This window comes from Stegodyphus dumicola, chromosome 3 (assembly GCF_044657685.1).
Source record: "Stegodyphus dumicola isolate Sdum_Otavi_A_Nest chromosome 3, ASM4465768v1".
NCBI classification, from domain to species: domain Eukaryota; kingdom Metazoa; phylum Arthropoda; class Arachnida; order Araneae; family Eresidae; genus Stegodyphus; species Stegodyphus dumicola.
The window spans coordinates 233,703,971-233,720,957 of record NC_140770.1 but is presented as its reverse complement, the minus strand read 5'-3'; the positions used below and the strand labels follow the sequence as shown (position 1 = coordinate 233,720,957).

Genomic DNA, 16,987 nt, shown 5'->3' with positions numbered 1-16,987 from the left:
ACAGAGGGGACATTCTTGATCTACTACTTACCTCCGCTTCAATTCCAGTATATCTTGAAGTTGTTAATGATCTAAGCTCGGATCATTTACCTGTAATGGCCACACTTGGAATCCTAAAAGACAAAACGACGCAGGAGAAAAAGATTACAGACTGGAAGCAGTATAATCTGATCTTCCTGAACACAGCTTTAAGTAATAGTACCTTCCTGAACACAGCTTTAAGAACCAAGCAGGACATAGACTTAGCTGTGCACCTGTTTACTAACAACATCATTAATGCAGTCAATACTGCCACCAAGAACATTCCCATTAAACAGACATCTGGGAAGACTTCCCCCCCCCCACATCAAAGATAAAATCAGAGAAAGAAATAGATTAAGGAGAGCCTGGAATCGAACATGGAACCAGAGTACTAAAACGGAAATTAATAGACTGAATCGTGACATCAAGCAATCAATTCATCAGCTCAGAAATGACCTTTGGGATGAAAAAATCATGAATTTTAATGAACCAGACAATGCGTTCTGGTCATTTGTCAGAAATCTAAAAGGAAAGGCTGTAGCGAATAAACCACTTCACTTCAATAATAGCGTGGCTGTCACTAATAAAGAAAACGCAAACGCCTTTGCAGAACATTTTGAAAATCAGTTTAAACCGAATGAGCGTCCTCGTGACATAGACTTCGCTTATGATGTAAGATACTGCATTAATGACTGGTTTACCTCACAGGAGGAATTAGAAGACAATCTGGAACTCACCTCTCCACATGAAATTCAAGAAATCATAAGGAAACTAAAAAACAGGAAGGCGCCGGGCTATGATGCAATAACCAACCTAGCGATCAAGAATTTACCGAAAAATTATATCGCAAGGTATGCCAGTATTTTAAATGCTTGCTTAACTATCAGATACTTTCCGCTTGCCTGGAAAAGAGCCAAAATGATTGTCTTACCTAAAGCCGGCAAGGTTACCACTCGCCCAGAAGGATTTAGACCTATCAGTTTGCTTCCCGTTTTAGGGAAAATTTTTGAACGCATCATTTATCATAGAATCCATCCATACTTAGAGAAACTACCAGAAGAACAGTTTGATTTCCGAAAAACCCTTTCCACCACGAAACAATTGGTCAGACTTTCTGAGTTCATCGGCAGTGCGTTACATAACAGACAAAATGTGGCTTTACTCATGTTAGACGTGGCCAAAGCCTTTGACCGTGTCTGGCATGAGGGTCTAATTTTCAAGCTCCGTTCCCTTGGCTTCACCAAAACTTTAACGTGTCTCATCTACTCATTCCTGAAAGGCAGAAGTTTTCATGTTTCTATTGGAAATGAGATTTCTGAAGTCAAACGAATTCACGCCGGCGTCTTGCAAGGGTCAATTTTAGGTCCGATCTTATATCTCTTCTTTGTGACTGACTTCCCTAAAACAGGCTTTAACTACAATTACTTCATTGGCTGTTATGCAGATGATACGGCGCTTGCTGTAAAATCTATGTGTCCTAATCAAGCTGTCAGGAAACTTCAACAAGTCATGCCGTAAATAGAATTTTGGTGTACCAAATGGCGTATTTCAATTAACGCAGATAAATCCAAACTGCTCATTATCCGAAAGAAGAACTCTGCCACTGAAATAACAGAAAAGCTTAAGCTATTTGACACAGAAGTTCCTAGAGTACGCAAGGCAAACTACCTTGGCGTTATTATTAATGATCAATTTTCCTGGAAGGATCACCTGACTCATGTCAGGGGAAAAACACTAGGAGTCATTCAGAGTCTTAACCCACTTATTAACGAGCACACTAAACTGGACTTAAGAAGAAAACGGCACTTATACATCTCTGTTATACGGCCAATCTTCACGTATGCTTCCCCTGCGTGGGCATCAGTTAGAGACAGGGACATATCTAAATTACAAATTACACAGAACAAGTTGCTGCGCACCTTCACGAATGCGCATTATTTCGTATCTAATAGGACTTTACATAAGGATTTGAAAATTGAAACTGTCATAGAGCATCTTCATCGCTTAAACTCCAGCTTTTTCCAGAAAGCAGTTACATGCCCTCACATGTCAAAAATACATGTATTTGACTACATTCCACTACCGGAAGATAAAGAGTTACGACTGCTGGCAGCCCACCTAACCAGAGATATGAACTTTCCTACATAAAGTAGAATATTCCTGTATATAGTTGTATATATTGTTTATAGCTTTTTATGAATACTTTTCTTATTATTTCATCGAAACTTTTATATGATATCTGATCTTGCAAACTGCACTTTTCTCCTGTAACTCTATATCTGCAAATGTATGCTTTTGAGAGTTTGTATTCCTACAAACTCGTTCTGTCATGTAGTATATTCTCACAGTAGCTTATCATAAAAACTCATGATTGCTTTACCTTGTACTGCTCCGTCTGCGGGGCGTCTTCTTGTCTGGCCTAATTCCTAGGCTTGCGGCATTTTGCTTGCCCCCCTTCTGCCTCACCTCATTCTCTTAACTCCTACCACGTCAGACTTCCTACCGTCATGTGCCTACTGGCTCTCCTCATGATCTGGAAACAGCGCGCTACTCCAGCCATACTTGTTCGGATTGGATCGGATCCAGTGCACTTTGAAGAAGATATATGGGGAGAAACCCGCAGAATGTTCAAATTGCCGTTTTTATGTTCCTTGCAGAAATTTGTTTTTATTTCAGGGGACGGGTGTAATAGCGGAGAAGGCCAGGCCTTCGTAAATGGAGGCAGTTCCAGCAGACAGACGATTTTACGAGGGGTGTGGTTATCAGACTGACCATACAGCAAATCTCAGCTGGCACACACGTGGACGCGTCCACAGTGCTCCAGCTGTGCCGACGATGGTTGGAACCATGGAAGTAGGAAGTACCTTCGTACCTCCATGGTTGGAACAAGGAAATGTAGCAAGTTCGAGGGGTGCCCCTGCAGCAGAGTGACGTCAGCACGCGTGGATCACGGACCTTATAAGAGAGAATTGTAAGAGAGAGAGAGATTTTTTATAACGTCCATGGCGTGGATCGACGCATCGGCCGACAGGCGGTGGCGCCCCATCAAAGCCATTTCTACCTCTATTCTGCAACATGTTCAAGACACCCTGGAGCAAAGCAATTTTTTTCTACTATTTTGCACTGGTCTTTGTAGGAAATTTTATGCTAAATGGCAAGTTATTTATAATTTCAGCCTTTATCATAACTTCTTTTTTCGTATTTCCTTACCAGAATGCAAATGAGTAGCTAGTATTTAAACTGAAGTTTTTAGATTTTAAGATAGAGCGTTTTTCTGGCATCGCGTGAATGCCGCGTGCAAGTATCCTGCCAGCTGTGATAGTTACCATTATTAGGCGTTTTCTTGCTACCGACATTTTAATTCTAATGTTCCAGTAGAGTAGTGAGCCATCTTCTAGTATATTAATTAATTGTGTAATCTTTGACTACTGTACAGCATTTGACATGATTTGAACTGTTATATTTTATTTTGCATTACCCCTATTTGTGGTTAATATTGCAGCACGAGAGAGTGGCTTTTATTTTCTAAATTCTATTGAAATAAAAAGGTTATTTTTAACCGTCGTATAACTTCGTCGTTGTTTCAGACATAGCCATAATTCGTCTCGCGTCTGTTAGGGCTATTAGACTAAAAGTGTTACCACACCAAGTGTAACCCTACACCTGTTTTTTCAGCTCTTCGCAATGTTTCGACACGATGTTTATGATTTTTATGCTCTTTAGCCTCTAAATTAAGTCTGAAATTAGTAGGCTAACGGTAATTGTTTAGCTTAAAATAGTTTTAGAGGTTAATTTGGAATCTGCATGTGAAGTTTTCAAAGTAAATTTATATATATTAGAAGCTTTTAGAAATTGCTCAATTTTTTAAAAGTTAATGAATTTTATACATTAAAAAATATTATTAAATTTTCGTAAACCGTAAAGCCAGACTGTAATGTGAAATTTTCATAATTCAATTTCAACCTTTCAATTTCTTTCTTTTCCTTTCCCTATGTTTCTTTTTTCCTCATATGTTTATTCACAGCTTCTGAATGCTGTATGCCTTCAGAGATTCAATATCCTTTGATTTGTTATATGTTGTTGCCAATTCTTCCTTTGCTATTGTCGGCTGTGGGTATATTAGCTTGCTGTTTCATTGTCTGTTACATCTGTCATGTTTTACTTATCCTTCGTTTACCCGGAGTTGTGGATGTGTCCTTTGTATATACAAATACAATCAGAACAAGAGAGAGAGACTTGGAATTTGACCTTTGTTAGTATTAGGCGAATAAATAAAACATATACGTAAACAAACAAATTTTATTATTGAAAGTTCCTAAGTTTTGTAAATTAAAAAAACAAAGATTTATTATGAAAATAACAATCAATAAATATTTACATAATAAAATTTAATAAATCTCCTTTGCACTGGAGAGATCCTGATATATACTCATACTTAAATCTAATTTTTAGATGACTAAGGAAAGCGTCACCTACAAAAAGTGGGCAAGTTTAAAAGCTATTCAGAAGCGAAAATCGAACTTATCAATAAAATGTAGCATTAAACTTAACTAAAATCTCAATCCTACCTGTAAAAGCAGCCCACCAGTCGCTGTATACACTGTGAAGTGGCTGAAGACTGATAGTTCGGTTCGAGGTTCGAATCCCACAAACGAGCTGGCTGCATGGGCGTTTCTGTAGTTTTCCTCATGTGTAACGTGCATACGAGCCAGTTTCCCTTAGAAACTCCTCCACGAAGACAGGTAGACGTTCTCCACGAAGGTATCCCTTCCCTTAGGCAGATAGCCCTCGAGGCTTTGCCATAATCACATAAAACCAAAATCTGCCTGTAAAAATAAAATTTTGTTTGAGGCTAAAAATTGCTAAATGAAGTTACGTTTCGAAGTGATATTGAGTTATTTAATTATAACAAAAGTATGGTATGTCTGCCTAGGAAGAAGTCTAATTCTTTGAAAGCGGAATTGCTTTATACAAAATTTAAACACTTAAATGGCATAGTTTGGCTCCGGCTAAACAGCCAGGTTTCTTATCGTCCTGCTCTAAATCTTCCGTTAAAAAAAAAAAAAAAAAAAAAAAAAAAAAAAAAAAAAAAAAACCTCCTTATTAGATTTTTAGTTTCACCAGTTTACGTAGTATAGCAATAGAAGTCAACAGCTGCTTTCCATTTTGACCCAACACAGACTTAAACCTGAGCAATTGAAGTATGAATTCACAAAGTAAATCCTACACTAATATTTATCTTAGGCCCTCTAACCACGCAAGAAAACAGTGTTAGCAACGATGAAAGCCAGTTCATGAAATTTTAGAAGCCAGGCGAAAGTAGTAGTAGTAGTAGTAGATAATCAGCAGTCGTTGACAATAGCCCCCCCCCCTCTCTTTTTACTTCCTTGTACGAAGTAAAAAGGAAGTATTGTAATCGCCAAAAGCTTCAGCCAGCATATTTCAACGAAAATAACCACTTTGACCGCTTTCGAATGCAATTTAACGATGTTTTTGTGTGATATCTGTACGTAAGAACAGAATAAGACTCTTTTCCTAAAAAAAAAAAAATAAAAATAAAAATAAAAAATAAATAAAAAACCTGCTTTAAAATGAATTTTGAAGGGAATTTTTCGTGGCGTCTGTACGAACGTATGTACGTACGTACGTAAATCGCATAACTCAAACACGAGTAGCCTCAGAACGTTGAAATTTTGTATATAAGACTACTATAACATGTAGATGTGCACCTCGTATTTTGGTTTCAATTGGCCGCGCCAAACGTATATAAATATATTTATAAATATATCTACTCTGTTACCCTGCTCAATGATCTCAGTTTCTTTACTCTTATATGTTCGTAAATTATACATTTTTTGCTTTAAAAATGATTGAATTATGTTGTTTTTATCTTCCGGTTAAGGGTTTTATGCCTTTAGTAAATGTATATGCAATATTTTTATAATTATCAACAATTTTAAAATTGTTAAGTGCCGCTAAACCTAATTTGATGGCGGCCATTGCTCTGGTTTACATTTGAAACAGCAGGATAGCGGATTTGTTACTAATCTAGAGAGACCTAGCATCGCAGCAACAAAGATAACGCCTTCATATATTATTGCGAATTAAATCATGCTTAATCCTTTCTGGATTTTTTTCGAGGAAATAAGTGTTTAAGATTTACTTCGCAATTTTTAATACATATATTTTGAGTTTTTATGTATTTTTGCCTTGTCGCGAAGTGAGAACTCAATTATTGAATGAGAAATGCTCAATCGTCCGTGAAAAACTGTTTCTTTTTTGTTTTGTTTGCTTAATTTCTTTTATACATCGTTCTAGCTTTATTATAGTATTTGAATAGAACATGTGGCAACGATTAGATAATTCTTTAAATAATATAAATTTTGTGGATTCTGAGTTGTAATATGAACGAAATATAATACTGTTAAGTAAACCTAGCGCCAGAGTGTCGCTATGGTAAACAAAGTGAATTTTAAAGAATGCATTTATTCTATTGTGGTTTATGCGCTGTCGGCGAAGTAGGTTTAATTCAATCTAATAAGTTTAAATGAAATGCAAGAAAATGCGTATAATTTAATATTTCGTACAAGGAAGTCATGTGGTGCACACATCAGATTTTTTAACTTAAAAAATCTATTGTTCCTACATACATTAACTAATTTTCATCCTGGGTGAAGCTGATAAGAATATAAGGTTACAATATATATAAAAAATAGGTTAATAAATATTAAAAACCTACAATTTCGTGTTTAAGTAATACATGGAAAACTTTGTAGTTGGTAGATGAAGAAGGAATGAACTACGAATAATCAGTGGTCTTACCAATTCAGCTACTGGCAGACATGTCTTAAACTGAAAATGTGTTATTTTTTGCACTTAAATTTATGATCATACTACACGATTACAGGGAATAAATAAGTGTACCCACAGCATTTTAAACTCTTAATAGATATTACTGATCATTCTTATATATCCAGAAAGAAATCGCTCTAAACTTATCTTGTTATTTTATTTTAGTTTTTTTTTAACTCTGTCCTTTCCGGACTTTATTATAAAAAGATAATTAACACGAAACATAACCTCACATCTTAAGTTAACGTATTTTCTTTAAAAATTTGTTTCGTACGCATCGTAATAATATTACCCTGACACCAGTATTTAATTTAAATATCACCAAAGATGTTTGGAATCAGCCCAAAGCTGTCTACACAGGAAAGGAGTAACATAAATCTATTTAGGAATGTGATGCTGCTGAAAACCACTAAGTTGACGCTGACGAATATGTAGCTCAGTAAAGATTGGGTGTTCAGATCAATTACGTTAATTATTTCAATATTTAAAGTTTGAGGTTTTATTGAATTTATTGAGGTTTTCCAAGATTCGAAAGGACGCATAAAAACAAAGAATGCCTGTATTGACTAGTTACTATGCCTTCAGGTCAAAAATTATTTCCTTTTCAAAGAAAATATTCATTAAACAAGCTACAATTAAAAAATGTACAAGTGATGAGTAACGAAATAGTGTGCGAAAGTTAGAACAATAAGTTTAATTACTGGGGCCAATAAGTACAGTTTGTTTATGTAATAGAACCAATTTATTTTAATGTTTAACGTATAACGTGTTGAGAAGTATTGCAAATTTCGTATTATTACAAATTAACACTACATGAAATTGCATTTTAATCTGCTCTTTTTCGTTATATGTTTCAAATTAGTTATTTCCCTATATCTTTAACCTTTCTGAAATCAATTTTATTTCTAGGCTCGAAAAATGAACGTTGATAGTTTTCGATCAAATGCAGCTGTCAATAACTCTTCTGCTGAAGTCAGAATTGCCAAGACGGCCTTCTGCCTCATCGTTCTATTCTTGTTTTCCTGGGTTCCTTACATTACCGTTGCTTTTATAGCTGGCTTCTCAGATCCCAAAGAAAGGCGAATCACACCCGTGATTTCAATGATTCCTGCACTTACTCTAAAAGCTTCAGCCTGCTTCGACCCTTTCTTCTATGCCATTAGCCACCCTAGGTATAGGCTGGAACTCCAGAAAAGAATGCCTTGGCTCTGCATTCAGGAAAAACAGGAAGCTTCTGTAAACGGAGTCGACGATGTGTCTAAAGCAACAGAGCAAGCCTAAATACTAGTATTTTGAAACTGTTCTTGCCTGTAAAAATTAAGAAAGAAATAACCATTTGCTACAGAGAAAAAAGTGAATTTGAATAATTTATATTAATGATATGAATTCAAAGAAATATTAGTTATTAAAAATGAAATTTCGTATTATTACAAATTAACACTACATGTAATAATACGAAATTTCATGCACTGAATTTAAGTTTCATTTCGGTTTCAATGAAGAAATTATAAGAAGAAATTTGGCTAAAAATGTAATTATGTCAGAAAAATACAAAACTTCAGTACATATTTGGAAAAATAATCGAGTTTTGAATGGAAATATAAAGATAAATTTTAAGAATTTTATGAAATAAAGAGATATGATCTCTTCAACGTTTTCAGATATTGAAAACTAAAATAATTTTAGAGACCCCTTAACTTATATACAAATGACTTTGGTATTTGCTCTTTCATTTATTTATCTGATTTCTGAATTCTATTTCAATATAAATAAGTTACTAATATGCCTCTGAAAATAAATATAGTTGTTGAAATGAGCAAATTAGCACGGATTCGTATATCGTATTGTGAAATTGTTTTATTTTTCTACTCAGTACGCGTATTTCATATTCTTTAAGATTCTAACCAGATGAATGAATTTGATAATCTTCGTTCATTTTTTGTCCGATTAAATCTTCATTTAATACCCCAAATCTTTAAGGACATTTTAAAATCACAGAATGTTACATTATAACACTCCGTCTCTTTATAAAAATTTTCATCTCTTGCCGAGTAAACCCAAGCCTAAATAGCTACACAGGTTATTAAACAAGTCCATCTCAAATGCAGAGTTGAGCTGCAACTCTGCATTTACGGAAATTAAAATCAGACAGAAATGATTGCGACTTACAATCAGACAAAGCAAAATTTCAGCTAAATCTATTTTTAACATAACACAAGGTTAGATTCGGTTCACAGTAATTCGGAGAAAATACTAAAAGGAATATGCTTATTTGGATTTCAAGTTAATATTCATCTAAAACAATCATAATTTAAATAGACTTAAATAAATAAGGAATCTCTTGGAAGATTATTACCTCTTAAAACAGCTCAGTTTAAATTTTCAGCATTTGACGTGTATAGAACCGCCACAAAAGACAAAGCTCATAAATTAGGGTCACATTTAAAATAGTATTACTGTTTAATTTAGTTACATAGGGAGCCTAAAAGTTCAGCAGAGGCAATGGGTAATCCCATATATCTGAGTAGAAAATGAGTAGGAGTAGTATAAGTTTTAAAATAACTGAAAAAAATTAACTTCTTATCTCCCACTCAAATTCTTTACAATCAGTTTCGAACTAAAATTACTAGGCCATTATTAAGGCGATCTTAGCAAAAACAAGCTGATATTAAGTTTTTGAATATTATATAATAAGGTTAATAAAAGATTTTAATTGAAAATAACTTTGTTATTTTTTAATTTGTAGACTTTAAATTCATGAATGTCTCAAAAGCATATTTCCAAAGCAATTTTTTGACTTCCTCTATGTACTTAGCATTATAAGTGTGAATACTTTAATTTTACCTTTAGAAAGGAAAAGCATGTTAATGAGTGAGCAATTTTCTAATTAAAAAAAAGTATATTTGTGAAATAATGTTTTGTTGCAACCAAAATATTGGAAAATGTTTACTACCTCATGTTTGTGCTGTTTTCTTGTGAATGTAAAAATGATTTATTTTCACTCATTAAAGTTCATTCTAGATGGACCAATCATAATCATATATTTTCTTTTTGTCTTTTTTAATTTATTTTGTCATCATCATTGCGTGATAAATAAAAGCTTAACATTATTGCGTCATGAAATAAGATTCAAACATTTTTTAGAAAAAAACAGAATACATTTTATAACAAATCAAAATTGAATTTTTAGCTAATAAAATATATTTTAAATATCTTTACTACCCCATCCCCACCCCTCAAATTTTACTTTATTGCGATGGACAGTGATCACCTTTAGCTCAGATTGACTGTGGAAACAATACGGAAACACAAAATAAACTTCTAACTTTACTTTCTAGCCGCTCAATAAAACTAAATAGAAACGCAAAAATTTAAGTCTCCTTAACTTATAGTTACTGACTGGAATGTACAATAAATTAACCGGCTACAACACCAGTGCTGCTACTCGAGTTCTTAACTGAATAGTTCTTAACTGGATTGGACAATCTATATTAAAGTTCCGACTCACCTTCAAACGCACCTATGTCGGGCGATTATTTTTAATCTAACAGCGGCCACATGCTAGGGAAGGCAGACTGTGGCAGCAACAGGGAAACAAGTCATGCCTGTGACAATTTTTCTTCTCAATTTAAGCTATGTCGCTTACCATAAAATCTGTATAAACAGCCGGACTGAGTGACTAGGTGATGAAACGAGGCGTATACGGAAGCCCCCAAAATAAATATTAACTGTATTGTTTAAATTTCAGTTTAATGTAACAATTTTACTTAATATGATGCGTAAAGAACAGAGTATTTGAAATGAAAATTTAATTGCAAATTAAGTCTCTTCGTTAACGCTTTGAGCTATTTAAATTGAAATAGAAAAAAAAATATTCACAGTCCTTAGGTGAAGGCATCCAGCATTTCAAGTCTGAAGTCGTCAGAAATCTGCATGGTTTATAACAAAACAAGATCATACGAAAGACCTAGGTTTAAAAAGTCTGTTGTCTTTTCCTGTATAATTTTGCTGCCCTTGCTCAAACATGGCAGGCGTATGTAAATAAGTGGGAATATAAAACGCTTAATTTTTGACCTGTCGCTAGTCTTAAGGATAAATTTAAGTCGATTAATTTTTATGGCGACATTAGATTTGAGTGCAAGCAATGAGTATATGACATATCGCACGGTTAGATTTTTCGATAAGCCTAGAGAGGTGTTTTCTTGAACAAAAGCTCTGAATCCAGCGAGAGTCCTATGTATTTAACACTTGTAACATGATGAACAGTAACACCACTGAAAGTAATATTCTTGTTGTACTTCCGAAATTTTGTGACAATGAAAGAGCATCGTAGAGCTTCTGCTGGCATTAATATTCAATCTCTATTTCACCAAACTCATAATTGCTGAGGAATTATTGCATTCCTAAAATCCAGTTGCATAAGAGTAAAGATATTGGTTGTGCCAGTGAAGTCATTTGCTCTCGTAATGAAGATTCTTTCGAAAACCTTAAAAAATGAAGGGTAGCAGTCTAACTGAGGAGTAATTATCCAGGTAGAAAGGATTTTCGCCGGATTAGTTTTGCCGGACTTTGCCGGACCCGTTGAAGATGAGTTTGTAATAGGAGTTCTGTATACATAGCCATGCCTACATATTTTTTCATCTCAGACAAGAAGTAAATTCGCGCCTCTGTATAGAATGTTATGCGTCTGGTCAGTTTGGAAGAAAAAATGTACTAATTGGTTCGAACTTTTAAACTGAGTATTATTCTGTGAAAAGTTTTATTTAAAATTTTATTTATAAATTATATATTATATTTTAAAAGTTTTATTTTTAAAGTTAAAGAAATGAAAAAATATTTCGTTCATATGTATACCTATATATATATATATGTAATAATTTTAAAATGTATAGATGAAAGTACTGGAACTTTTAACAGCTTTCGATATTGCGTAGGTGGCTGAGAAGACCGTAGTGGCTTGAAGGTAGGGCTGAGTGGAAAAGCAAGATGACGCATTTAGCACAACGGATCTTGAAGAATAACAATCTTTTTATTTTTACGTATATCCAATTATCCTTTTTCAGACGAAATATTTCTTAATTATATTTGACTACAATACTATAATTCGATTGACAGGAGAGTCAATCGAAGGGGTCTTCAAAATTTTACGTACCATTTTTGTGATTTTGGAGAAGTTATGCCAGTTATTCGAGACTAGGCTTATATTGGATATAGAGCAGGAAAAGGTTGCCTCTTAATTAGCATTTTTTTATATACGCTTTGTTTGTAGGCATAGGTATTATCATTAAGTGTTGTAAGGCAATTTGTGTTCAGAATTGTTAGGGAATTATTCAGTTTTGGAGAGATAGACCTGTTGTTGTTTTTGTATTATTGTTTTTCGGGGTAGGTTATTTTTCTTTAATTTTCCATAATGGGTGAGTTTATGAGGAAATTTACTAAAGCTCTGCTATTGGAGTTAGCGGAGGAGTTTGAAACAAATGTGTCTCAGGCAAATAGAGTAAGAGAAATTAGGCAGGCTATTCTAAATGCCGAGGACTATGAAGAAGAAGCTGCGAAAGAATACGCGGCAAGAATTTGGGCTGCGGCTGAGCAGAGAAAAGCAGAAGAAAAAGCCGAGCAAGAGAGAGCAGAACGGGAACGTGAACAAGAGAGAGCAGAACGAGAACGTGAACAAGAGAGAGCGGAACGGGAACGGGAACGAGAACGAGTTTTTGAATTGGAAAGGTTAAAACTGATGAATGTGGTTCAGACTAATAGCCTAGTTTCCACGGTTTCGAAAGTTGAACAATCTAGAGAAAAAAAGGTTAATTTGAAAGATCTAGTACCGCGTTTTGAACCGAGTAATATAGATATTTCATTATTCTTTATGCTATTTGAGAAACAAGCTCAAAAAGAGAACGTTAATGAGATTGATTGGGTCTCGCAATTAATTCCTTTATTACCTTATGATGTAGCCCAGTTAATAGTGAAAGAACCAGCGGATGAAGGGGATGATTATCAGCATGTTAAGAAATTACTCATGCAGAGATTCAAGCTTAGTTCTTGGGCACTAAAAACAAAATTTGAAGAACATTCTAGAAAAAACGGAATGTTATGGGTGGATTTAGTGTATGGAATTGAGAGCGTATTTAGAGAGTTGGTTGGATTCAGTAGAAGTTCAAGATTTTGAAAGTCTTAAGGAACTTATGCTCACTGAGCAAATTAAGCGGCGAGTCCCTCTAGAAATAAGAGAGCACTACTTAGACAATTGGGAAGAATTTAAAACAGCTTCCATTTTAGCAGAGAAATGCGACAAGTATGAGGCTTTGCGAAGAGATACGAAGTTAGAACAGAGAGCGGGGTTAAAGAAACCATTTGAGAAAGATAGAGAGCGGTATGTAAATTCTAACTGTAGTTATAATCAGAAAAGTAGTGGTCATCAAAGAATTAAATCAGAGGAGCATAGAAAAGTGGAGGCTCCTAAAAAAAAGCAAGTTTTTAATGAAGCAGGTTTCGAGAAACAGCGGAAAATAAGGTGTTACCAATGTGGAAAGGACGGACATATCCGACCTAACTGTCCATCGCTGGAAAAGAATAAGGCTAATCTGGTGAATAATCTAGGGACGGAGAGTTTAGGAAAATGTTTTGAGCCGTATTTCAAGAAAGCAGTAATTAATGGGATAGAGTGAGAATATCTGAGAGATACTGGTATAGATCTGTGTAATAGTACTTGGATTAATACTAATGACTTATTAGGGGAAACTGTATGGGTGAAACAGGCTTTGGGCACAGAATGTAAATGTTTACCTTTGGCGAAAGTCACCATTGAAGGTGATTTTGGTGTGGTCACCACAAAGGCAGCGGTTACTCCGGTAGAGTTAGATAAAGAGTACTATTTGTTAGGGAATAAAACTGCACAGTTGATTGAGGAAATTAGGGAACGACCGGTTCTTTTGAATGCTGTGGAAACTCGTAGTCAGGCGCATGCGCGCAGGAGTTTAGAGAGAGCGAGTGCAAAAGACTTAGATTCCAGATCGGAAGAAAAGAAAGAGATAGAAAATGAAAGGGCCGTCAATAATGAGCATTCGGAAGAAAGGAATTTAACCAGTAATACGGAGGAGGCAATTAAAATTGCAGACATCAGTTTAGAAGAAAGGTCTATCCTTGCGGATGTTTCGCCAGCAGAATTCTTGGAAGCACAAAAAACTTGCGCTAGTTTAGCGATCCTGTGGAAGAAAGGGGAAAGTGAAAATGAAAAAGAGTTTATAATAGTCAAGGAAAGACTATTCAGAGTGGCAAGTTCTAAAAAAGGGGAAGATAAGCGTCAGCTGTGTGTGCCTCTCGTTTTTAGGAAAGGGATCTTGAAGTTATGCCACGAGGAAATCTCTGGTCATTTAGGGGTAACAAAAACCAAGGAGTTTTGACACACTATTTCTGGCCTAATTGCTACCAGGAAATTGAAGAATTTGTGAGGACGTGCGATATTTGTCAGCGTGTAGGTCACAATAAAGATAAAAAGAAAGCCCCTATGAAGATTGTGCCTGTTATATCAGAAGTTTTTAGCAGATTAAATATTGATGCAGTAGGACCTCTGATCCCTAGTTCGCGTGAAAATAAATACTTAATTATGTCTATTTGTGTTGCTTCCAAATATCCAGATGCCATTCCTGTACAGAATTTAAACTCTAAATGTGTGATTCAAGCCTTGATACAAATCTTTTCTAGATCAGGTTACCCTAAGGAAATTCAGTGTGATTTGGGTAGATCGTTTACCAGTGAACTTACATCTGAGTTTTTTAGCAAGTTCGGAATTAAGGTGTATCATTCTTCTGTGTGTCACCCTCAAAGCATTCTGTTGAAAGGTTGCATTCCACCTTGAAAAGGGTATTGAAGGCTTTGTGCTTGGAAGGCGGGAAGGACGGGAAGAATGTTTGCCATGTGCTTTGTTCGCCCTCAGAACTGTTAGCCATGAGAGCACAGGTTTTAGTCCCTGCGAGTTAGTACATGGAAAAAATTTGAGAATGCCTCAGACGATTGTGTATGAAAACTGGCTAGAGGAAGAAAGTTCAGACCCCACTGTGGTCGAGTATCTTCTAGACTTAATAAACAGATTAAAGAAGTGTCAGGAGCTGGCTGTAGAGAGGATGAAAGAGTGTCAGAGTAGAAGGAAACTCTGGTATGATCGCAACGCTGTTACGAGAAGGTTTAAGGTCGGAGATCTCGTGCTTGGTTTAGCCACGTCTAAACCACACAAAATGGCTCTGAACTGCATAGAGCCAGGTAAAGTAACTAGTGTGATTTCCGAAACCAATTATACGGTAGAGATTCCGGGTAAGCGTAGCAGTGACACCTTTTATCAAGTAAATTTGATGAAACCTTATTATCAGCGCCCCGAGTTTGTGAAACTTGTGATGGAGGAGGTCATGGAAGATATTGAGGGAGAAGTGGATATTCCTTATCCCTTGACTGATCCAACTCAGATAGATTTTTGGAAAATAGTTGGAGATAGTAAGCTAGAAGAAAGAGCTTCGGCAGAGGAAATAGGAAAATTCCAAGAAGTTATAAGGAAGTATGGAGCGGTGTTTTCATCCGACCCCGGCTGTACGTTTTTGGTTGAAATGGATATTAAATTGTTGGATGAAACTCCGGTTAGAGTCAGGCCTTACCGAATGTCGGCGAGACAAACCGACATACTAAAAGAGGAAATTAGGCGGTTGCTTGAGTTAGGAGTCATAGAAGTTGGGCAATCTGATTATGCTTCGCCTATGATCTTAGTAGAGGTCCCAGGTAAAGATCCTCGTCCTTGTATAGACTACAGAAAATTAAATTCAAAAACTGTGACCGAATTTTTCCCTCTTCCCAATATTGAAGAAGTGGTAGAAAACGTCAGCGCAGCTCCATTTATCACAATCATGGATCTAACCAAAGGATACTTCCAGATACCACTCACAGAGCGTGCACGGAGGTATGCCGCATTTGTGACATCTTTTGGATCTTTCATCCCAAAGAAAATGATGTTTGGGCTTTTAAATGCGCCTTTCTATTTTTGTAAATTGATCGCTCAAGTTTTAGGAGGGCTGGACAATTTTGTTCTACCGTATATTGACGACATCGCAGTCTTTTCGCCGACTTGAGACAGGCATATGAAGGATTTGGATGTGGTTTTAGGTCGCCTTCAGGAGTCTAAATTGACTGTTAAGCCCTCGGAATGCAAATTCGCACAAAACCATGTGAAATTTCTGGGTCATGAAGTTGGATCTGGGAAAAGGTCGCCTAGTGAGGCCAAGATTCAAGCAATCAGAGATTTTCCGATCCCCACTACTAAAACACAGATACGCAGCTACCTTGGTACTGTGGGCTACTATGCCAGGTACATAAAAGACTACGCCAGTATTGCGGCACCTTTGACAGACGCTTTGAAGGGCAAAAACAAAAAAGAAAAAGTGATGTGGACAAAAGAGTGCGACGAGGCTTTCAATAAACTGAAGACCAAACTAGTAAAAAATCCGGTTTTATTTGCACCAGATTATTCTAAAGAATTTATTGTGCAGACAGATGCCAGCTTATATGGTGCGGGTATTGTGTTGTCTCAAATTCAGGATGGGGAGGAACACCCTATACTGTATCTTAGCAAAAAGTTTACTAAAGCGGAGCGAAATTATAGCACCATTGAAAGAGAACTAGCGGCCATTATTTATGGATTGAAGAAACTAAGTCATTACTTAGACGGACAAAAATTCAAGATCCAGACGGATCATAATTCGTTGACTTTTTTAAACAAAATGATGGTATCAAATTCTCGTTTGACTCGTTGGGCATTGTGTCTCCAACAAACTTTGAAATTGTTCATAGGCCAGGCAAATTACACGGTAATGCAGATGGCTTGAGTCGTGCCCTAGTCCAGTGACTGAATATCACTAGTGGATATAAAGTAAGGTAAAAAGTAATGAAAATGGGTGAAAATGATTTTTGTAGAGTTTTGGAATTATATTTGTGTATATTCAAAATTGTTTGCATTGTGTGTTTCATTTTCAAAAAAAAAATTGTTAGAATTAAATGTTTTATCTTAAGTATTAGCATTGTGTAAAATTTGAGGAATATGCTTTGTATAAGGCTGACATTAGGAGTAGTTTAA

At 35.7% G+C, this 16,987-nt stretch overlaps 1 protein-coding gene across 4 annotated transcripts in view; it reads left to right on the top strand.

The window, feature by feature from the left end:
* The window catches only part of LOC118193094 (opsin, ultraviolet-sensitive-like), a 50,335-nt gene extending 40,436 nt beyond the window's left edge, over nt 1–9,899 (top strand). For all 4 annotated transcript variants that reach the window (XM_035364135.2, XM_035364137.2, XM_035364133.2 and 1 more), the window contains exon 5: nt 7,783–9,899. In XM_035364135.2, coding sequence (XP_035220026.1) covers nt 7,783–8,154 — 372 coding nt within the window. In that variant the 3' untranslated portion in view covers nt 8,155–9,899. The remainder of the gene's footprint in view (nt 1–7,782) is intronic.
* The last annotated feature ends 7,088 nt before the right edge of the window (nt 9,900–16,987 follow it).